Genomic DNA, 23,327 nt, shown 5'->3' on the forward strand with positions numbered 1-23,327 from the left:
CTCCTCCTGATACCCATCTTGCCACGAGACAGTCTCAGGTCTGGTTCCCCCCAGGGATTTGGGAGCCTGGCTGCAGATGTTAACAGATGTTTCCCTACTTTCCCCAGAGAGCAGGTGCCACTTGCACATCCATAATCCCCTGTGAGCTGATCCCTGTAACAAGATGCCACAAGGATTTAATCTCACAGCTTCCAGGGGAGCTGCTTCACACAGAGAATTATTCCAGGCAACTCAAGATCACTGTCCTTTCAGGGAGAAGGCTGGTGCTGGGATGACAGCTACAGGCACAGCTCAGTTAAACCAGGATTAGTCTGCTGCTGCTGAAAGGAGCAGTGTGCCTCATCCCTGCTCCCTACTCAGCTGGGTGTTGGGATACCTGGGAGCTGCAAACAGATGTTTGGCCAGGTGTGTGACTCCCAAAATTCCCTCTTTGGTAGCCCTTTGGGGTGGTTCATGATTTACAGAAGAGCACCTAGGGGCAGCAGCTCCAAACCACAGGCACGGTGTGGGACAGGGAGAGTGCATCACCTGTCCAGGGTGAGGTGCTCCACGTGGGATGGACACGAGTGACAGGCACCTCTGTGCCCCCCAGCCCTCTGGAGACTGCAGAGGGAGTCTGCTGGTGAGAGCTGCACAGACACCCCGAGCTGCTCTCACAGCAGCAATGACCACGGTGTTAGAGCAGCATCCTACAAGGGCTCAGGTGCATTCCCTGCTGCTTCTGCCTGTGCAGGACTTCTAAGACATGGGTAAGTAGGTACTGATGCATGAGAAGCACTATCACAGCACAGATATTTCCCCTTTGAGCTGGTCTGATTTATTCTCCTGCAATGACAAAATAAGTGCCATGTCTGACAATGGTTCAGCTGCACTGGGAGATAGTGTAGAGGTTAAATCCAATTCTGTTTATTCCTTATCCCGGTCACTTGCAATTCTGGATGGAGTCCTGCTACTTGGCAATCACTTTAGCACCACCAGTGAACCTCTAAAACCATCTGAGGCTGCAAGATTAGCCACTACCACCCCAATGAATTTATTTCATGCAGCTGAGATGAAGAAAACCAGTCTAAGGACACCATTTGCAATTATCTTAAAAAAAAAAAAAAATTAGAAAAAGAAAGGCTTGAACTATTTGTCAGTTGCCTTCAGGTTGCACTTCAGCAGGCCAGCCAGGACACCCTGCATGAATAGGCAGTGAAGCAGTTGGAGGCAAAGTCATAATCGGCTTTTGTGTCCTTTGATTATTGTTATCCAAACCAAACAAAGATTTGTGGTTTACTGCTGTCCTTCCTTTCCCTGTTTTCTTTAGATTAACTGCTGCACTGCAACATTGGGTGTATTAGCAATATTGTAGAACCTACTCAAGAGATAATCTCTGTACCCCAGCTTAATGACTGCACCAACCTCGTTTAAAAGGAATCTGCTGCTTATCACAGACTTAAATTACAAGCCTTTTGCAGCAGTAACACTGGCTTTTAATGTCTGCAAAAAGCCATAAATGTTTTAGAGGGTTATAGAAATAACAGGCTAATGTAATGTGCTAACTAGGAATGTGCAAATACTTGTCCAAGTATATCAGAAGCTCCTGCTTGCTCTACACCACTGGTCTTCACTTAGCAATAGGACATTTTTGCAGCCCTTGGACCACTCGTGACAGATGAGGCATTGCAGTTTTACTGCACTGCTGGCTGAGGTTATCTAGCAATAGTCACTGGAAGAATGATTAAATCTTGCAATTACCCTGTTCTCTCTTGTCTGACATGCAAGCTCAAACACCCTCTGACGGAGAGGTGATTGCTCCTTGAATTTGTATCTCTGCTAGTAGCCTGGCTTTTTGGTTTTGAGATGTCAGAGGTGGCCTCATGGAGCACAGATATCTTACCAGCTCCATTTCATTTCCTTCCTTACTGGACCCTGTTCTTTTCCAGAAGGTGTACTACTTCTGCAGCAATTCCTTGGGAATGTAGTTTGCCTCATTTTGTACACATTTCATTTCTCTCGCAGAAACGCTTATTTATTCCTGCAAATCCAGCCTGCCTAAATCTGACGACTGAGCCAGCTTCAATTCCTTTGCTTATTTCTTCTCTACACAATTTCTTGCAAATTTTCCCCTATTCTGAGAGCTAAAAATACATCTGGGTGCTGCCTGGAGGCCATCTGAGAGCACAAAGGAAGGGGCAGCCTGAGCTTCATATGCATTGCTAAGCAGTGCATGAAGAGCCTTCCCCACAAACAGGGTTGCTCCTCTATCAGGCATCCATAAATACAGAAATCTGCCATTCCCAGAAGCAATTGCATACAGAAATATGCTCACTCCTTTTATTTAGCCAGTACAGACTCTTCTACAGAAAATGCAATTGCTACTGAGAGCTCCAACTTGTAATGACACCGAACAGGTGTAAACGGGAAGAAAACTCAGCAGGGAGAAAAGCTACACCAACTCCCACCCCTGCAACCCACAGAGCCTTCTCCTCCAGGAGTGTGTTTGTGTCAGGAATGAAACACAAGCTTCATCGGAGGGGAAACCAAATACTTTCTGCATTTTTCACTGTCTGAATTTCCTCTCCATTTCTCAAAGTCATGTTCTTCTACCAAAGCTCCTGGGAGTGCTGGCTTTCACAGCCACTGCTGCTAAGGAGGAGATGAAACCAAGATGTTGCTTCCTTGTTATCCAAGTGGGACTCTTTGTCCTACATACATGGAAAACATGACTTACTAGGTAAAACCCAAACCCCACAAATTAATTCAGATCCCCAAAAGATGACTGTTCATATAAAATGTTTATTATAGAAGGGCTGGTAAACTCCCCGTGCTCTCATTTATTACTGCTGTGTTCAGAACAAACCACATGATGTCATTGAAGAACAGAGTTGCGAAATCCCACATTCCAGACCAGGACCCAGGAATGATTCCCAAATTAGGCAAATGACATGTGAAATATCAGTGAAGCATCTGAGGAGAAGAAAAAACCCTACAAAAAAGCCAAACCAAAACAAGAAATCCTGAAGCCACTTGAAACAAATTATGCTCTCCAAAACTGTTGTGTTAATGGCTCTTCACCTCCGATATATTCACTCAAACTACAGGAGGTGGTTCTTGTTTTGGAAGTCCTTCACACGTCTTCCCTCATCCTATGGGGAAGCACTGCTCTGCCAGAGGGATCTGCCAGAGGCTGGGCAGCAGCTGGCAAACATCTCAGAACAGGCAGGGCCAGCAACAGGGTCAGTGTTTACAAATGACAACTCATGTGAGCAGCACTCACACCAGCGTTTGGGAAATAGCCTGCACCACCAATCTGACCTCCTGCCCAGATGGAATTTTTACTGATTTATTTATTTTATTTTTTTTTTCCTGAACAGAAATAAACCAAGGCCCCATGTTGGAAACTGGGAAACTGCACAGAAGTCAGCAGTGAAATAAAGTCGGAACGATGCCCAATTCAGATGGTCTAGGGGGCCTTCTGCACAGTGTCCACGTCAAAATTTCCTCATCCCAAGGAACTTCCTGCAAAACACACAGGATGCTTTTATTACCAAGTGGGTGGCATTTGATACAGCATCCCAAGTGGCTAGGGAGGCCAATGAACCAGGAATTATTCCACTGATACCTCTCCAGAGGGATACTGCCTGCACGAATACATCTCTGTTATCTCCTGCACAGCTTAGTCACTCATATAATATAGATCATACCTTGCCATGCCAGCCATGAAATGCAGAGTTTAACAGGACAGAAATCAGTTCTTTCATCCTTCCCCTTTGTTTCATGTAATGTCAGTGTACACAAGCCCCTCTCCCCACACACAATTATTTAGCAGTGATGCAGCTCTTGCTAATACTGAACACTGAAAGCAAAAGCAAGTTGTGTTTGGCACATGCACTTTGCTCCCTCCTTTACTCCTCACCTGGAACATTGTGCAGTTTTGGGTGCCACAATATAAGGATATTAAGCTATTAGAGAGTGTTCCAAGGAGGGCTGTGAAGATGGTGGAGGGTCTAGAGAAGGGTGGTTGGTCACTGGAACAGGGCAGTGGTCACAGCACTGAGCCTGGCAGAGTTCAAGCAGCGTTTTGACAATGCTCTCAGGCATCAGGTGGGATTCTGGGGACTGTCCTCTGCAGGGCCAGGAGTTGGATGATCCTTGTGATTTCCTTCCAGCCCAGGATGTTCTATGATTCCTCTAATTCTATGATTTATGCCCCCTGTCTGGCTTGGCTGATGGTACCACTCACATGCTCAGTGCCCCAGGACATTCTGCAGAATCATGCCTGTGGTTTTCTCAGATCTTACATTTTAAAGATGTGAAAGACCTGTGAACACATTACCCTGGAAGCAGAGCCCTGGTGCTCAGCGAATAGGCAAAAAGACATAAACCTGATGTAGGAATTGTTGATGTAGCAGCTGGGCCGTGCTGACCCAGCAGCTCGGGAGGTCTGTGCCCTGTTTGATGGCAGTGTGAACCCTGTGATTGTTCTACAGCTGGGCCGATAATGTGTTGTAATTAAAGTGGCCACGGAATCCCAGAAACAGAGAATTTTGTGGAGGGGACCCACTACGACCATCGAAGTGCAACTCCTGGCTCTGCACAGGAGACCCAACCATCCCACCCTGTGCCTGCTGTCCGAATGCTGCTGGAGGGTCTGTGACCACTTCTCTGGGCAGCCTGTTCAGTGCTCACCACCCTCTGGGTGAAGAACCTTTTCCCAAAACCCATCCTTAAGCCTCCCCCGACCCAGCTCCAGCGGTTCCTGGGTCCTGTCGCTGGTGCACAGAGCAGAGATCGGAGCTGCCCTCCCGAGGAAGCCGCAGCTCTGCCCTCACTGGGCTCTTCTCCAGCCTGACGAACCAAGTGCCCTCAGCCGCTGCTCGCTCGGCCCCTCCATTCCCTCCCGCACCGTGGCAGCCCCCTGGATCCTCTCTAGTAACAGCTGTTCGTCCTGAGCGAGGGAGAGCGCCGGCCCCGAGGCCGCGGGGAGCTCCGGGGGCAGAGCTGTGGAGGCCTCGGCGGTGCCCGGTCCCGGTTGTGCCGGGCCGCGGCTGTGCCCATCTCTGGGCGTGCACATCCCCGGCTGTCCCCGGCCCCCGTTGTCCCCAGCCCCGGTTGTCGCCAGCCCCGGCTGTCCCCAGTCCCGGCTGTCCCCGGCCCCCGTTGTCCCCAGCCCCGGTTGTCCTCAGTCCCGGTTGTCCCCAGCCCCGGCTGTTCCCAGTCCCGGCTGTCCCCGGCCCCCGTTGTCCCCAGCCCCCCTTGTCCCCAGCCCCGGTTGTCCCCAGCCCGGCAGTGCCCGGCCGCGGGCCCCGGCGGCAGCGGGAGGCGGCGCCTCTCGGGGGGCGGGGGCCGGGCCGGGCCGGCCGGCGCTGCCTTCCGGGGCTCGGCGCGGCGCGGCCGGAGCCGGGGCAGCCGGAGTGGGCAGGATGCGCCCCGCCGCCGCCCCGCTGCCGCTGCTCGCGGCCTCGCTGCTGCTGCCGCTGCTGCTGCCCGCCGCGCCCGCCGCCCGCGGCAGCCTGGAGCCGCCGGCGGGCAATGGCAGTCGCCCGCCCGCCGCGCCGGGCCCCGGCAACCACAGCGGGGCCCGGCTCAGCCCCGTGCCCGCGATGCTCCGCGACCTCTCCGCGCTCAAAGCCGCCGTCATCGGGGCCTGCGCGCTCACGGCCGCGCTCATCGCCTGCCTCCTGCTCCGCGTCTTCAGGTGGGGAGCGCCCGCGGCAACCCGGCGGGGCAGGGGGGACACCCGCCATCGGGGCCGAGGGGGAAAGTCCCTCCTCTTTGGTTGCTTTATTATCCATATATCAATTACCATATATTGTATAACCTGCTAATGATGTGTTCAAAGGCCGGCCTCAAGCACGGCGTGTGTGGCTGGCCCAGCAGCCCCTGGGGAGCCGTGCCGGCCTGGCCAGCCCGCGCCCGCCTGCGCTCCCGCGGGAGATCCGGGCAGAGCTGGGCTCCAGGCGGCGATTTCCAGCGTGGGTACCCCCGCCGCGGGAGCCACGCTGGGCACGGAGCGAAAGGCTCCGTGGAAGGTCGGGGAACAGGTGTGGTTGTGGGATGGTGCCCGAGGAGCCGTGGGCTGCCGGGCCGTGCGGCCGCACCAAGCCGGAGATGCAGCGCAGATGGCCCAATGTCCCGGGCTCCGTGTCCCCGGCTCCGTGTCCCGGGCTCCGTGTCCCCGGGCTCCGTGTCCCCGGGCTCCGTGTCCCGGGCTCCGTGTCCCCGCTCAGACAGGGCAGGGCAGCCGGAACCGCACGGGAACAGGTGGCGCTCGGCGCGGGAGGAGGCGAAGCCGGGGCTCAGGTGACAGAAGCAGTTAAACAAGTGGAGTTGGCGAATTCTTCCTTGTTCTGTCTTCAGGCAGCTCCTTTGTGCATGGCTGAATGCTCTGCTTCTCCTGCTCTGAACTAATTCCGTGTAGGAAGGGCAGCGTTCACGGTGGTAGTATTCCAAAGTGTGGTCCATAAACTGAAATGATCGGGGCTGGTACTTTCTGAAGAAAATGACATTTAACTGTATTCTACTTAAGTGTGTGCAACAGCTGGCAAAGGCAGTGCAAATAAATGGGCTCGTAAAGTGATGTGGTTTGGGAAAGCCCAATAAAGTTAAAGAGGTTGATTTTGTTTTTTTTAAATCAATATATCTGCTTTGTAGCTGTGCAAAGTTGTCACGGACAAACAGCAGAATTGGTAGAGGTTATATGAGCTAGAATTAGGAAGTTTATAACTAAGGCTTTTCATTGTACGCTAAGTTTCTATTGCTAGTTCTTTGTGATCTTGGTGAGTTCCTTTTCCTTGCCACAGTTTCTTCTGAGTATAAAGCAATATTTTGTGTCAAGGAGAACTGGATGCATGTTGGTAGCCAAAGAAGGCAGACTGATAACCTTTAAAGGCCTTCCCTATACCATTATCAGCAAAAACAGGTCCAAGTTAAAGTCACCTTGGAAAAATGGATTTATTCTCCCATGCCAATGTGGTCATTATACAGTTGATCAGAGTTAATGCAACATTAAAGAGATATTAAAAAAAACAGCCTCTGAGATGTCTTGTATATCTTTGGTAGAACCTGCTGAGAAAATGGAAAAGAGCTATTGGCTTCTGAGTATGTTTCTTTATCTGACAGAGCACTTGTTTGTAAACAGTTATCCCAGTTGCAAATGAGACAAGAGTACCAACAGGTATGTTTGTACAGCATCACACTTGTAGCTGACAGCACAGATCAGTGGAGATTCTGTTAGAGAAGAGATAAGGGATTTACCCTCAATAAATGTAAAGCTTTTCTCTGTCAGAATATGAGCTCTGTTCACACTTAGTCAAAAACATTGCGATTTTCTTCTGAAGAGTCATGGATTCCTATTAAAAGAGATTTTGCTGAAATCCAATCTTTGATTAAACTTTCACTGTGAAATTGTTCTGTGTTGCTGGAAGTAAATTATCCTTTTATATGGGTTGTAGAGATGAAATAAACCAGTGATTAGCCAGATACTGTCACAGGCATGGGATTAATATTTTATACATTTTATTTTTTATATAATCTCATTTTTACATACTTTTCTGTTGTTATTATTTTCCTTTTTTGTTTGAGTAGGATTAGATATATTTCTCTAGCTTTCAGTTCAGTTCTTAAGGCAACACTCAGAGATTCCTCTTCATTCCTTTTGGAAATGTTATGCTCTGAATTCATCTGATGGTTGTGTGGTTCAGAATGTGGTATCACCCCAAGTGGTCTGAATTTCCTTTCTCTCTGTGGCTGCTGGGGTCTGTGAAGGCCAGCCAAGACTGCTATTTGTCTGCATGTGGCAAGGTCTAATTTGCTATAGTATTTATTTATTTATTCTTTTTTGCAAGCTCAGTGCTGGGTTTGCTTTCTTTCCTACACCCGTGGGCTCTGCATGCTCCCAACCCAAAACCATTTCCACAACAAACCAAATTCCTTGTTATTCTCAGTCAAATAGTTGGGTAGTTTGCATTACCAAGAAACACAGCGTCTTGCAACAATGTGTGTGGCTAAACTGACTCTCTGATTTGTGTTTTGGATTTTGCCTTTTTACCTCCATGTTCTGCCCCGTTTCTCTCTCCTGGTGCAGCTCAGTTCATTCCACTGCAATGCAATTCTTGGGATCACCTCACAGGAAACAGTTTTTCAGATGTGGCCAACTGTGCTGCTAGACCATGTGCCTTCTAGGGAAATCTGATAAGTTACTTTTGCTCAAGTGCACCAGCTGAGAGCAACCCAAAGCTTTAGTTGCAGAAAACTCTGCAGCTAAACTCTGTTTGTATCATGTCTTTACCTGGTCTTGAACAGACAGAATCCAGGCTGGAAAGGCTGACATATATCCAGATTTTTAGAGAAAAGCTACCTGCTTATTTTGCATCTCACTGCTTTTTCTTCTTGTTCAACTGATTTGTTCCTCAAATACTGCTTTAAGCTTAGTTTTCCAGTAATAGCAAAACTGGTATAAGAGGTTCAAGCATATGATCATAAGATACAAGACCCTTTGTTCTGTGAGCTGGACAGTTGCTCCAGGCCATCCAAGGCTTAACCCCAGAGACTTCTACTGATTTAAAATTAAAGAATCACAGAATCACAGAGCAGTTACAGTACTCCAGCAAAGACAAGGCTTCTGCCTGCAATGGGAAAGAAAAATTTAGTTTAAATTACATTAAATAAAGAAGGGAAAAAAACCAAAATGAACCAAACATCCAACCTCAAAAGATATATCTGTGACCTATGTTGAAAGCTATGGACAGCCAGCAGCACTGATCATGGAATCACAGAATCACAGTTAGGTTTGGAAGGGACCTCAAAGGTCACCTCATTGCTATGTCATTTTGTGGGCAGGGACACTTTCCACTATCCCAGGTTGCTCCAAGCCCCATCCAACCTGGCCTTAAACACTTCCAGGGATGGGGCAGCTGCAGATTTTCTTGGCAGCCTGTGCTAGGACCTCACCACCACCCTGACAGTAGAGAATTCCGTCCTAATATCTAATTTAAATCTGCTGTCTTTTAGTTGGAAGCCATTCTTCCTTGTCCTGTCACTACATCCCTCATCTCCAGAAAAAATGAGGACTTGGCTTAGTGCTTCAAGTTTTTTTTCACCATCCAGAGAGTAGAGATACCCAGAGAGATCAACAGTAGTGAAATATTGCTGGTCTAATTCATCAGCTGGTTGGAAGCCTGGGGTTTCCTGAGGTTTATAGTTCCTCTTTTATTTTTTTTTTTTAACTGCTAAGGGAGGCCATTAGCACAAAATAAACTGGCCCTAATTCCATTCCACATATAACACTGCAGCAGTTGTAGGAGGAACTGGCTTAATCAGACTTCCAGTAAGCACCCTACTTAGAAGGGATAAGGGGGTTTTTTTAAGTTGTTGTTTTTTTTTTTTTCTTTACAGGTATGGTCCTCTCCCTCTACATCTCTTAGCAGGAGGTAAAAAATGTGGAGACCTCTCTCTGTGGGTCAGGAAAAGAGTAATCTTTGAATGTCAGGGTTGTGGACTAAAATAGATTAGAGGCGTAAATAATACAATGAGCCAGTGAGTTGATTCGAGCACTTACCCCACCACATGATGCCTCAGAAAGGAGGATGAAGTGCTGCATATGACTGGTGCTTGATCAAAATAGCCCCTGGTCAAAGTACAGACACAAAGTCAGCCTTCTGCTCTCTGTGTGCCCTTCCCTGCCTGGGGAGGGATGTACCTCTGGTTTTGGTGCAGCAGGCAGATCCTGATGTGGTGCCTCAGCACTGGGTCTGCAGTGAAAGGTTAATGTCCCTGCCCCCAGTTAGCCTGGGCTTTCTTCCCTGGTTCTAGGAAAGACCTGGAGCATTCCCTCCTAATTACAGGGGGTGGCTGAATCAGCAGAAGCAACAGGGTTTTTTTAAGTGGAAGATGCTTTTCTGTGCTTACTATCCAGAACCACTTCTACCCTGGCTAAACCACTTGGGGAGTGCATTGTCATTGTGCAAGGGCCACACTCTGACCACAGCTTCCAGCATGCTTCTTGTTTCCTTTAAAAAAAACCCCACAAAATGAATGTGGCTGGAAAGGAGATGCTCTGTTTGTCCACGAGGTCTGATGTGTCCTTACCCTGTCCAGGAGGTCTCCAAAGTTCATGAAACATTTGTATTCTGTAGTTCCTGCCTGTGCTGCTCTGCTGACTCTGCTGCCTGGCCCCACCTGCTGAATAAATTTAGTGCTTTTCCTTTTTGTGCTGTCATTTTTGTGCTGATGGTTACAGGGATCCCACTGAGGTTCAGGAGTTTTAATGTGAAGGTTTCCTGACAGGCAGCCTTATTCAGTGTGCATGTAGGGAAACTCCCAAGGCTTTCCTGCAAAATTAGCTTGGGTAAGCCTTCTGGTATTTATGAAGCTGGGGGAGTTGTGCAAATGAGGCTGCTGGAAAGCAGATTAATGGCAAATTAGCTAGATAATCTGGAGTGGAATGGATTGAGAAAGGGGTGGCACGGAAAGAACTTTTTGCCTTATCAATGGCAAACAACTGGTTGTAGCAGCTTAGCCAAAAACCAGCAGCAAAATGAGCTTCCTCCCTATCCTAGATGAGCACCATCATTAAGTCAGGTTTTGGGGATTAATAGGTCACTGTACAGTGAGTTCTGCACCAGGTCCTCTTGAAAGTGTACCCCAAATAGACTAATTAATGGCTAGAGGCAAAAGGATTCTAGTTTCCTGTTTCTAAAAATATCTGTTCTGCAGTAATTCCTTCAACCACTCCATTATTAACAGTTTTAAGATGAGCTCTGTGGAATAAGGTACGTTTTCTAATGGAGGGAATGAGGGAGGAGGGATCTCAGTAAAGTGGGCCTGATACTTGGGTAGGATTTTAAATGGAGCTCATGGAATCCCTCTGTAGCCTGTATGTGTAAGTTTGTGAAGTGGTAAAGCTGTGCTTGGTTAGTTCTGACAGGTTAGTCTTGGTCTGTGTTTAGGCTTCCCAGCACTAGTAAATATTTATTGTAGAAACAATGTTCTGCTTGCAAGTGGAGACCTCCCTTTGCTGCTAGTTTTTAGCAGGGAAGCAGAGTGACAGAGAAGTGGTTTTAAAAGGATTTTCAAGTGTTTGGGTTAAGAGTCCTACTGTACTGGATATAATTTTTTTTTTTTCAACAAAAGCAGTAAAAGTACAAACCACCCTGTGCTCAGTAGCACAGTTAGCTCTAAAGATTGGAGGTGACTTTCTCCTCACTCCTGATGCACCCTCAGCCTTCAGAACAGGGAGGAAATGCAAACTGCTTCATTCCAATGGCTGGGACCTGTTTGTTCAGCCTTGGACTACTGCCCAAAAGCAGTGCTTGGCAGAGGTACTGAGATTTCCACATCAGAGCTGGTTCACTGATTTAAATTTCCTTAACTTTAAGCTTGGAAGAAGGGACCACTGTGGTGGAGATGCATACTCAGGGCTGGAGTCCCAGTGTCTGCAGTGCTCACATCCCAGTTCCTGTTGCTGTGTAACTCTTTAAAGACTTTTTGAGGCAAAAGCTGTGCTTTTGAATCTGGCACACCTCGCATGATGTGCCAGGGCAAGGCTTCTTGAGGGTGAAAGTGCACTTGGGACATGCTGACTGCTCAGAGCAGTGATTACCAAAATTCTGCTGGGCTGCTTGCTTGTGCCTGCACCAGCTCCCTTGTCATGCTTGGCAGGTAGCAGTTTTGTTTGCTATAAGGTGTAGGGGAAAGTTCTGCATTTTGTTAAGCCAAAACCATCCACTTTTCTCCCTGAAGGCTGGCCGAGTACACATCAACACGTTCTTGAATGTATAATCACAGAAATGCATTCGTGCATGAACAGTGTGACCTTCCTAGTATGCATGAAAACAGTAGCTGAAATAAAAAAAATACAGACCCACACAAGTCAAACTAGAGGCAGAGCATAAGTTGAAAAAAAATGAATTGAAAAGCCACACACCAAGTTGAAAGTATATTAGAAAATAGATCTCTCAAAACTGTGGGATGTGCAGGTGTGTGAGCATCTCCATTTCCAAAGGAAGGTAAGGCTAGCATCTGTGGGAGGAGAGGTGGTGAGTGAAGTTAGCTTTAAACAATGGTTGATTATTTTTCATAGCACCTGCACAGATGGAGCCTGAAACTACTTCAGATGAGGCTCAAGGTTGTTGTTGTGGGAGTCCTGAGCTTGGCCTGACTGCAAGAAAAGCAAGCAGGCAATTTTGTACCCAGACAGCATCACCTCCTTGCTCCTAATCCTGCCTAGAACATTCCCATGGCTCAGCAGGGTTTAACCTGTGCTTTCTCATCTGGGCATGTTCACTAAAGCAGTGGCTGCTTCAGCTGATTAAGGCTGTGTCTCACTGAGTGAGTGTGGCAGCAGGAGCACGTGGCAGCTGCAGTGCTCGTGTGCCTGCCCTGGTGCCAGAGCATCTCTGGTTTGTCAGCAGTGGGCACACTGACATGGGTCTGCATTGCACCAACAGTGCCTTGGAAAGGCAGCAGGAGGGGACAGAGGCTGGTTCTGCAGCCTTCCTGGTGGGAACAGCCTCAGCCTCTCCAAGGAACACTATAAAGGAAGTCTCCTCCTCTGTGTTCCAGGTCTGGCAAGAGGATTAAGAAGACCAGGAAGTACGACATAATCACCACCCCGGCCGAGCGGGTGGAAATGGCTCCTCTGAACGAAGAGGATGACGAGGACGAGGACTCGACAGTGTTTGATGTGAAATACAGGTACTGCTGCCATCCATCCTTCTCACTGACCTCTTGTTAGTGAAGACAGCTCTTCTATTTCTCTGCTGGGCTAACTTGGCAGGCATGAGGCAGTCACAGTCTCCCTCTTTGCACAAGCATTTTCCCTTTCCTTTACACTCGTTGGCCTATTCCCAGCACACACAGCTCTGTCCTTCCCTGCTCCTGCAACAGCCCAGTCCCTGCCCCAGGCTGTCTGCACTCCTCTTTGCCCTGCAGAGCAGCACAACGGGATACACGTGTCCCAGAGAGCTGACAGGGTCTGACAGACTGAACCTCCCCTCTCGGGCAGCTGCTGGCAGTCGTTCCTGTGTGCTCACATTGGATGGAGGGCTGTGGATCAAGGGTCGTGGATCCAGGGTTGCTTTCCCAGGCACTGAGCCTGGGAGGAAAATCAGAATGAATCTCCACAGTATTTGTACCAGAGTGCTCCTGTGTTGGACTATGACAGAGAGAGGGCTGTGGGCTCTCACTGATGCTGTTAGCAGTTATCCCTTAGCAACCAACTTTCCTTAAATATGTGTGTCTTTTTGAGATGGAAGTGGTGTGACAGCCCAAAACTTCTGCTGCCTATTCTGGGCCTGAAGATTTATGGCAACAACTCAGCACATAAAGATGCTGCTTGTTGATTTATGGCACCAGGGTATCTGCATCTCTTATTTTTATTTGCATCAAGCCATTTACACTATTCGAGTTGTGTTCTAATCCAAATAAGGCCTCCTCTAAAATCTGTCCTATTTTGGCTGAAATAAGCTCTCCTAATTATAAAAATGCAGATCTTGACAACTTCTAACTGGAGAGTTTACTGACTTTACTCACATTGCCCATCTCCTAACTCTGGAAAAGGGGGAGCACCACATCTGCTCTGAGCACGTGTGCCAGCATCTGAACCACACACCACCCTGTGCTTCCCTGGTAGCTTCCCAAGTCACTGCATTAGTTCTCTATAAAAATCAGGAAATGGTTGGAAGCAGTGAAACAATGAAGGGTGTGAGTCAAGCCTTTATGTATAAACAATTAGCTCTTGGTTTAGAAGACTCCTATCAGTCCTTACCTGATTTTTGCAGTTCCCTGTAGCTGCCCTGTGTTTGTTCTAATAATTTCAGCTTGTGCAGTTTGTACTTTGGGATAAAGCTTTGTTAAACCCAGAGTTTAACAAAGAGATCTGAGTCTCCCTGGCTGTTTAAACAGCCACCATGTCCCACCCTGTTCCTTTAAACCTCAAACTTTCTATGTGAACTCTTAGAAATGGGATCTGAGGGTTTTTTCCCCAAAGAGTGAGAACAGAAGAATCTCAATCATGGCAGTGCTTCAGGACAAGATGTCTAATAGTGAAATAGTGGATGAACAAAGAGAGCTTGCTGGAGCCCATTTGTCTCTTGAGAGCTGTGTTCGTGTTATCTGACATTGCTTCCCTGGAGCAGGAACTCTTCTGCTATCACTGAAGGTATCAGCTCATCCTGGGCCCCTGTTCTTGGCCAGTCAGGCATCTTTTCAGCTGTGGGAATTTCTCCTTTCTGCCACAGTGCAACAGCTATTAAATTGCACATTTTCTGCAGTCCTTGCTGTTCCAGGCATATTTTTGTTTAGCTCAAACAGAGCTACTCAGTTAGGAGAGGAAGATCATCTTACAGGCTGCCCCTTAACAGTGCTGATTTTGGGAAAACTGCTTTGAGGATACATTTGCTGTAGAAGGTGTCAAGCTCTCTGGTTCCTTTGTGCAGGTTGGAGAGTATATCCCAAACAGTTCACAAATCCTGTCACCAGTAAAGAGACTCCTTTGCAAATTGGAGTTGCTGAGTTTGACCACTGACAACCCCAGTAAAGTAGTCAGGACTTTTTTCATAGGTGCTTGTGTTCAGATGGGAAGAGAGGGATAGAGCTGCACAAAGGGCAGCTCAGAGTTGCCCACAGGGAGTCAGGGAATGAACTTCTAACAGGTCTTCTCTTGGGATATCTGTCCCAGTCCTCCCTGACCCCCAAGCTGGTATTCATGGTGTGGGAAGCTCTGAGCTGGGATTTGGGATTTGGGATCCCCTCCCATTGGTGAAAGATCCATGCTGACACTTGCATCTGTATTTGGGGGAGTAATTGAGATTCTGTGCTCTCTCTCCCCATGTAATGCAAACAGTTCTCTAATTAAAAGGCAGTTGGTGTGGAGCAGCAACAGGGGAGAAGCGACATTTACCTCTCCAATTGGTTCTTGTGCAGTTAATTTTCTTTCCTTTAATGCTTTGTCCTTGTGCAGATTTGTTTCCAGTCTTACATGAGGCATCAAAGAACAGCAGACAGTGTAAATTGGGCTGTTGGATGAAGGTCGTTGCTATTTTTTTCCTTTTTTTTCAGGATGCTTTAAGGTTTTAGTCTCCCAGTAAAGCCCCCCCTGGCTTCCCTTGGGCAGTAGAGCAACAAGAAATAACCACCTTCCTCCAGTAAGGCAGACTAATGAGACCACTTCAAAATCCTACCCAAACAGTCCTTTCTGTGGATGCAAAAGACACCCACTGCTGCCTCTGTGGAATGTGTGCTGGATCAGATCCCCTCTTTGCAACCTCATTTCAGGAGCAGGGAAGCAGCTCTGTCAGTGGCCTCTAATCCTGCAGGCACAATTTGTGTGAAAAGAGGCAGAAAGTATAAAACAAAGATTGTCACAGAGTAAAAGTGCCAGATCACTTGGATGTTGACACCTCCTAAAAAGCTTATTAGAAACCACTGTTTTAATATATGTGGTTCTGTGTGTATTTGCTCTGATGTTGAGAGAGGCATTTGGATAAAAAGTTTAGGAATTGTTCTGAAATTATTACAGAACTACACAAAGAAAGCAAACTGAGCAATGGAAGGAGTGTTTGTTTCTTGATCACCAATTCAATCTCTGCTGAAGGCCATAAAGCATTCTTGTCCAGTTGATTCCTGGACCATATGAACTATATTGGTCATCATTTCCCAGATGTCAGATGTTTTTTCAAGATTTATGATGGGATTTGCTGCACATCTTCAAAAATGAGTTAGTGGAAAGCTAAATCCCATCCTCCATATGTGCTTTTTCTCATCTTCCAGATAGATTTTGATTTGAAGATTTCCCTCTCCTCTTTCTCCTTTAGCACTTTCAGGAAGGCAAGGGGAATTTGCTCGGGGTCTGTGATCTCTGTGATGGAGCTAAGCCATTGATTCATCAGGCATTTGGCACTCAGGGATACTTGAGGAGAGAGCTGTGAAATAAAGTAGGTTACAGGCAAACATCTCTAACAAACTGGTGTCCATCCCCCACCACAGAGCATTCTGCTTGCTTTGTGCAATAAGAGAAAAGAGATTAAAACAGCTGCAAAAAGAACCAGTTTCTGAAAAGGTAAATAAAATTGTTAGCTTGTTAAGCTTATTAACTCTAGCGATGCTCATTGGGGGATTTCTTGTCAGCTTCAATAGGAAACTGAAAACAAGTTCTGAATAAATTCTGTGGTGCCTTGCACATGAAAGGCTTTGAAAGCACTTCAGTAATCTGGGATATCAGCAGTGACTCCTCTCCCTGCTGACTTACAGCTGTTGGAGGCAGTGAGTTCTGCTCTTGCTTTGCTTGCTGAGCCCAGCTGGGGGAATTTCACAACTGTCCAGGGCGATATGTGCCATGTGACAGCCCAGAGCTGGGGAAAGAACTTGGAATTTAAATGCTAGTCCTGATGTCAGGCTCCTAAATAAATTCTGATAGAAAGTTTTTCTTGGGGCAGATTGAAGCCTCTGTCCTTCCTGTTGGCTGAGTAAAACTCCTCAGTTTATTTTCCCTATGGAGTGTCATTTTTCCCTCTAGCAGCAGCAGCATCAGCAGCACGCAGAAGCAGTTTAGGAATGCATCTTCCAAAGTGCTCTTGAGAGGAGAAAGATTTATGTGTAAGGAGCAGTGGCAGGCTGAGGGAAGAGGGCAGGAATATTTATTCAACCATTGTGGGTCTAAAGGGCTTTTTGAGAGCTTGCAGGAAGGATGCACACGTGTAAGGACTGGATTCTGTATTCATCCCTTTTTCAGGCACTGGTAACACTGAACTGTATAGAAACATCTTCAGCACAGTTGCAGGGCTCAGCTTTTGATGTACTGGAGTCTTGGGAGTCTCTGTGAAATACAGGTTATACAGTACTGGTGCCTTCTCTAGGACTACATCCCTTCCAGATCCTGACTGCATGTGCAGCTCTGAATGGAGCATGGAATTGTTCTGTTTGTTACTGTGAGGTGTTCACTCTCAAGGGAGCAGCTCTAATGGATTTTTTTTTCCAGTGAAAGCTGCAGGCAATTCTGGATGATGCTAGGTGAATTGTACTGGGGTTTATAGCAGCTTATTTTTTTCCCCCAGCAGGCAGCAGTGACAAGTTGTGTGTAAATGGAGGGGTATCATTTATCCTCATCTGAAGGGGGTGCAAATCACCAACACAGGCAGCAGCTCACTATAAATACAACAAATTGCCAAAGCTTTGGTGCTGCTGTTAAGGATTTCCTATAGGCCCACAGCAGGGGAGAAAAAGAGATAGTCAAAAAGCAATTTTTGCTGGGTTTTGAAGGCCAGTTCTTTCCCTATTCTGACAGGTGTTGCAGAGCACACCATGTTCTGCTGCTCTTGCAGTCCTATGGGAGGACTCTCTCCTCCTTCCTGGAGTGTCACAAGTTCCTATTCAGATTTTGTTTTGAACCCTGAAGCAGTTAAGGCAGTTGGGTGTCAGAAGGAGTGTCTGTATCAAGGAGGATGGTCTATGTGTGTTGATGGGTAAGGGGTGCACTGGTGTGTAAAAGTTGTGAGGTGCAGAATGTGATTTTATGTACCTCCCTGTGCACATTCCCTTCTCTGCTCTGCACAGTGGCTGGCCACGGGATCTTCCAGCATCTGGGCTTTGTCTCATCTGACTCTGCTTTTGTCTTCCCTTGGCATCTCTTCTGGCATGGCACTAACATCCACAGACTGCTGGAGGGGACTGGTGGTAGTTCCAGTGAATGATGCTGCCTTTGCCTTTGTGGCCATTGGGATTTTTATTTTCCATTTCACACGTGGGTTCTCATCTCTGCCTGTGAGTAATTTGAATTGCAAATCTCCAGCTGTACTAATTCTTCTGCTTTCCAGGTAAAGCAGCTCCGTGGAGCCTCGGTGCCCTGCAGGATGTCATTCTGCTGTCCAGGGACCTGCTGAACCCATAACTGTGAAAGGGGAGGCTTTCATCTCTGCAGCATTACAACCAAACCAAGCCTCCTCGAGGTGCTGTTTGTACAGCAGGCTGTGGATCTTCTGACTAAAACAGCACCATTTGGTTCCCTGGTGTCCAGACTCCTGCCTTGGAATGACCAGAGTTCCTCTTTGCAAACTGGGCTCTCTTGCTTTAGGAGGGCTGCACTGTCACCAAAGCATGACAAGGTGCAGCTCCTTACAGTCTAAATCAATTTTGCAGAAGGAGGAAGACAAGGAAGATTAAACTGAGCTGCTCCAAGGACTCATTTTCTAAAATCCTAATTCAACACTTCAGTCACTGTTATGGTCATTGTTAAACAGATCATGTGTTTAAAAAAAAATCAACAAGTATTTTTGGGCCTTGCAGAGGTGACTTAGGACTTAAGATGGTAAAAATGTAAGCCATGGTGAAATGCCACACTATGTTTGGTGTAGGGTTTTGGGTGGGATGGAGTTGGGAGGTTGACTCATGTAGGAAATTTTCTTAACTTGCTACTGATTTTTTTTTAACAACAATTGCACTAAGTTTTCATGATGACACTCTCATTGTCCCGAGGAGCTCTGATCAGATCAACTTCAGTAAGTGAGACCACAGGGAAATAGGAAGAATCAGGCATGCTCTAAACTCTAAACTGCAACAATCTTGGATTAAAGAAGATATATTTTTGTAATTTTCTGCCCTTCCACTGGGAGTAACACCAGTGTTTTGTACTGTCCTGTACTGACTGTAACTTGTCTACAATTCATTAACTTTTTTTAAGCAAAGTAAGTCTTCATGTGGAATGATTGGATTGCAGAGAGAACATTCTTATTTTTTCATGGAAGCTTCATGTAAGCAATCTTATTTTCTGTCAAACTGGAAGTTTTCCCTTACTACCTGCTTGACAAAGCTCATTTAACTCAAGGACACATTTTTAGCTGTTGCTCCCTGCTGTGCTTTGTGCTGCAGAGGTCAGAGCTGTGGGATGACACTGTGGGAATTAGATTGCTGCATCTGGAAAGGTCGGGTTTGGGAGACCACAAGCATCCAGGCATTCCAGCCAGCAGTAGAAAGGGCAAACCTAACTGGGTTAGTTTCTTTACTTTGTGGTTTTCCTTTATTGTAACCACAGATGAAGTTCAGACATTACTGTTTACTGCACTCCTTAACACCTTCAATTTTGGGTTTTTAAGCTGGCTGGAACCTTGCTTTTCTTGGGGAACACATCTTTCCCAATGTTTTAGGATTGTCCCATTGTTTGCTTGACCCTCTCCCAGCCTTGCAGTTGCAATCCCTTAAGGAGACAGCAGTTTCTGGCAAAGCACCAGCCTTGCAGCAGGCTGCCCTTTTTGGGATTTTAATTTTTTTTTAAAGCCCTATTGAGATTTGTGTCTTGTTGAGAAACCAAACTGCTTTGTCATGATACCATGACCTGTGCCAGTTATGTGTGGTTCCCCTTGGCCCTTCAGTCAGTAAAATGAGGTGAAGGGGAATTTTTTTTCCTTTCAAGCAGCCTTGTACATTCATCCTAGCAGCTGCCATACCACAGCTTGCTTTTCCTAGCTGTGAGTCAGCAAAGGCTTTGCAGACAGCCAACTCAGCCTGGGTGGAAAAATCCCAAAGCAGACTGTTGTGTTAATATTAGTCATCAAGGCAATATAAAATGCTCTGTTATTTTCATTCATGGAATAGTTTGAGTCATTCTGTGCCACTGTTACCAAGCCATGTTTGACATGGCAGAGGTGAGGATGGGCTGGGCAGGTTGTTCTGGCTGGTAGGAACCACAGGGAGCAGGGAGTGGAGCAGTGCTGCATTGCAGGTTGGGGTGAGGTCTGGAGCTCTTTCCTCACCTCTGTAAAACAGGTTTCAGGCTCTAGGCTGGATGCTGCAGAAGGAAATACTGAGTTTCTTCAGGGCTGCAAGACTTTGAAGGCTGGGAATTGAACTTCTTGGGCAGACCAAGCCCTTTTGAAGTCAGAGTAGTGGCAATGCTGAGGGGAGAGAGGGAGTTAAAGCTTCTGTTGGCATTTGTGGAAGGAGGGGACAGGATGAGGTGGCTGCCCTGTCTCTGCAGGCACCATGGCAATGAGTTCATGCCCACTCCTGCCACGCTCATTGAGCATCAGGCACTCTCAGAGTGGGGGACAGGGAGTGAAACCATCTCTGCACAAATGAAAGGCAAGACCAAGTCATGTAGGAGAGAGATGAGAAGAAAAGATGCATGAAGGGCACTTCTCTCTTCTGAGGGCAAATGGGTTCTTGAAATCGGTTTTTCCAGCAGCTTCAGGTCACTTGCTGAGTTAGGCTGAGAAAGGCCTTCTGCTCCCCTAGCTTGTAGCTTAAAAAACAAAATCTCACTATTTCCACAACATGACCAAATCTCAATGGTGGACTGGGACCAGATATTTAAGATGTTGGAGATGGAGGTGCTCAAGGCAGCTGGGATTTCCTGGCTCCTTGGGGAAGTCCCAAACTGCGTGCCATAAGTTAAAAAGTGCTCATAGGGAAGCAGCAGCTGCTTGGTGGAAATAAAAGGTTAACCTGACCAGTTGCTCACAATCATGAAAATAATCTGAATGCTCTGTCTGATACTCAGTTGCTGTTGCAAATGTGAGGCAATGTTTACCTCTACAAAACTTGCTGTATGTGATTTAAAAGTGTCTGGTTAAATATTCTATAGCTATATTTAGTTAAGATTTTAAGAGCACTTGATGTGACTCATCTAATAGTATATATATATGAATATTTTTTTAATTGTAGAAATCAGTTTAAAACATAGTTTTAATAATTTGAACTGTTTGGTTCAGGTAGTTCTAGGAGTTCATCAGAGAAGAAATAGCCATTAACCACTACATGAGTTTTTTACCTTAATGTTCTGTGTATCTTACACTGCAGATTTAATCTGATTGTGACTGTAACATGTCTTAGTATCTGCTGCTATTTTCTGTTGCATAGTCAAACTTGCTTTGTTCAAGAGCATTTTAAAAGGCATATTTTTTTGTTACAGAAAATGAAAACAGAAATGTTATTACAGCTGTCTGCCTGTAGCTCACTTACTGCTTACAGAATCCACTGACTCCTGGCTGAGGCAGAGTATGTGAGTCAGAGGCTTTTCCCTTTGTGCAGGTGGAGGGAAAGCCCTGCACAGAATTGCAGCTCTTTACTCCAGCCACAGCCCTGTCACCAGAGATTACACTTGAGAAGCCAGAAATCAGTGTGCCATGCTTACCTGCAGAACTGAGCACACAGATAGCTTTGTTATTTGCATTTTCCCCCCTTTTGTTCCCTGGAAGTTGCAGAAATGACTGCAAACACTCGTTTAGCACACTGACTCTGTGATCCCCTAGTGTTTATCTTAAGGCCAGACTTACTTGTAAGAGTCTACAGGCACTAATGAAGCTTGAACACACAGACACTAATTAACTCAAACACTTTGTTTATAACTGTTCCCTCTAATTCCATGTACATGGCATAATCTCTGCAGGGTGGTGGGCTGTGGTTTTTGTTAAAGATTTTTCCTTGTTAGATGAGTTGCTGCTGCTGCTGCAGTTTGTGTGTGAGGAGATATCAGGACCATGTGTTCAGTTTTGTGCAATTGCTTTGAAGTTTTTTAAAAAGAATTTGTCATTGTGACCAAAGCTTCTTTTTAAGGAAAAAATTGGTTGTGTTTGAATGGACTTCATATGTTTCAGTAGAAACTGCCATCATTAAACATGTTCTTGAAATCCTTGTGCTGTGTATTATGTTTAAGGCAGGCATGGGAAAGGGGTGTTGCTTTTTGGGGTGAGGTGGGTGTCACAGCACCTGTGTGCTCCATTATTAGAGAGTTGCAAGTCCCTTTGTCCTGTGGCTCTGAATCAGCCTGACAACAAACTAGTTTTAGCACATGGTAGAGGAGTATGTTTCATCACACAAGGTCCTCATCAACTATCAGGAAGCTGGGCTTACTTCTGGGATCAAAAGGTAAAATCCTCTGCAATAGGGAAGGGATCTCAGTGCCTTTGACTTTATAACCATGTCTGGTACCTCAGAGCTCACTGCAGCCCCATTGCAGCCCCAATGTCCCACACTGAGCACTCCCTGGGGTGGCCAGGTCACACCTCAGCTGTTCAGCAAACTTCCTTCCCCTCCAGAGTTGCTTGATGAAGTTGTTCATCTCTGAAGCAATTTTGTCTTGTGGCTTTCAGGGCATGGCAAGATGGTGAAGTGCTGGAGATAAGGATCAGGGCAGACTGGGGCTGCTTGTTCCACACTTCTGGCAGTTCTCAGAGAACTCTTTTTCCCCTGGATATGGAGCAGCTACAGGACAGACTGGTCCAGCATCCTGTGCATGGATCAGCTGTGCCTCTCTCCTCTGCCATGTACCACATTTCTCTGCCTTGATGTCTTCATCTCTTCAGGATCAGTCTAAGAGTAATTCAGTGCTGCAGACAAGAGGCAGCTGCTGTCCCACCTCTGCCTTTTGAATTATGTCCTGCCAGCAAAGTGAAGCTCAATCTAATTCAAAGTCCCCAAAAAATGCTGTCAGCCTTGAGCCAGCTGTTGAGCAGCTGAGCTGGTTTGTGTAGGAAGCTGTAAGACCCCTCAAGGTAAGCCCTAGCCTGACAGTGGCTGAGCAGGACAGGCTGCAGCAGTGAGGATGTGGCAGAACAAAAAGCAGAGGCTACCATCGCTGCTGTACTTACCTTTCTGATGGAGTCTCAAGTGGAAGATGAGCAAATGACTTGTGGAAATTATTACCTAAGTAAGAGCTGAAGAGTTGAGTTTGATAAAGGTGATTGCAGCTGAGGCTCTGTGAGGAAAAGGCAAGGCTCAGCGTAGCCATTTCTGAATTTTGACAAGGAGAAGCCAAAGCTGCAACAAAGATTTTTCTCAGGCAAGTCTTAGTATATTTTTTTTCCTAAATGGATCCCATTAAGGAGATGTTTCTGCAGTATCTAGAAGAGTTGTGCATGGGCCAGAGTACAGCACAGCTTCCCCTCTCCCGTGGGTGGCTGTTACCACCCTCGTACAAGCTGCTGCTCTTATTAGTGAGTCTGTGTGCAGGAGTGAGGTTAAGTGAACAGAGCTAATTCACATTTACAGCCCTGGCAAAGGCAGAGGGTGTCTTCCTTGTATCTCAGTGTCACTGATCTCTGGATGCCTTGATACTGATAACTGCAAAATTGTCAGCGATGTGTGGCAAATGCTATCAGGGACAGGAGCTGAACACAGAGATGATTGGAATCATGCCTGACAATGAGCTCTGTTAAGAGTATGAAACAGGAGCAGCTCTAATTGCTTAAAGCTGAGTAGTCTGTAACCAGGCTGCACAGAAACACTGAGGATAGTTAATCTCCCTATCAGCTGTCAATTACCAATTTTGAAGAGGCCAGAAACTCTCCTAGCACTGGTTTCAAACAGACACCCACTCTAGGTTGGCTCACTTCTCCCGTGGCCATTTGCTC

General features: G+C 46.7%; 1 protein-coding gene across 1 annotated transcript; it reads left to right on the forward strand.

Moving 5' to 3' along the window:
- Positions 1 to 5,314: 5,314 nt before the first annotated feature.
- FAM174B (family with sequence similarity 174 member B) lies at positions 5,315 to 20,232 on the forward strand. The gene is made up of 3 exons (XM_079318297.1): positions 5,315 to 5,683; positions 12,550 to 12,681; positions 17,799 to 20,232. The coding sequence occupies exons 1-3, from the start codon at positions 5,409 to 5,411 to the stop codon at positions 17,800 to 17,802; spliced, it is 411 nt and encodes a 136-aa protein (XP_079174423.1). The 5' UTR covers positions 5,315 to 5,408; the 3' UTR covers positions 17,803 to 20,232.
- Positions 20,233 to 23,327: the final 3,095 nt, after the last annotated feature.

Source organism: Erithacus rubecula (assembly GCF_903797595.1).
Source record: "Erithacus rubecula genome assembly, chromosome: 14".
Taxonomy (NCBI): Eukaryota; Metazoa; Chordata; class Aves; order Passeriformes; family Muscicapidae; genus Erithacus; species Erithacus rubecula.

Coding starts and splice junctions, on each gene's coding strand:
- FAM174B (XM_079318297.1), top strand. CDS start 5,409: ATGCGCCCCGCCGCCGCCCCGCTGCCGCTGCTCGCGGCCTCGCTGCTG. Junction 5,684..12,549: donor CTCCTGCTCCGCGTCTTCAG/GTGGGGAGCGCC, acceptor TCTGTGTTCCAG/GTCTGGCAAGAGGATTAAGA.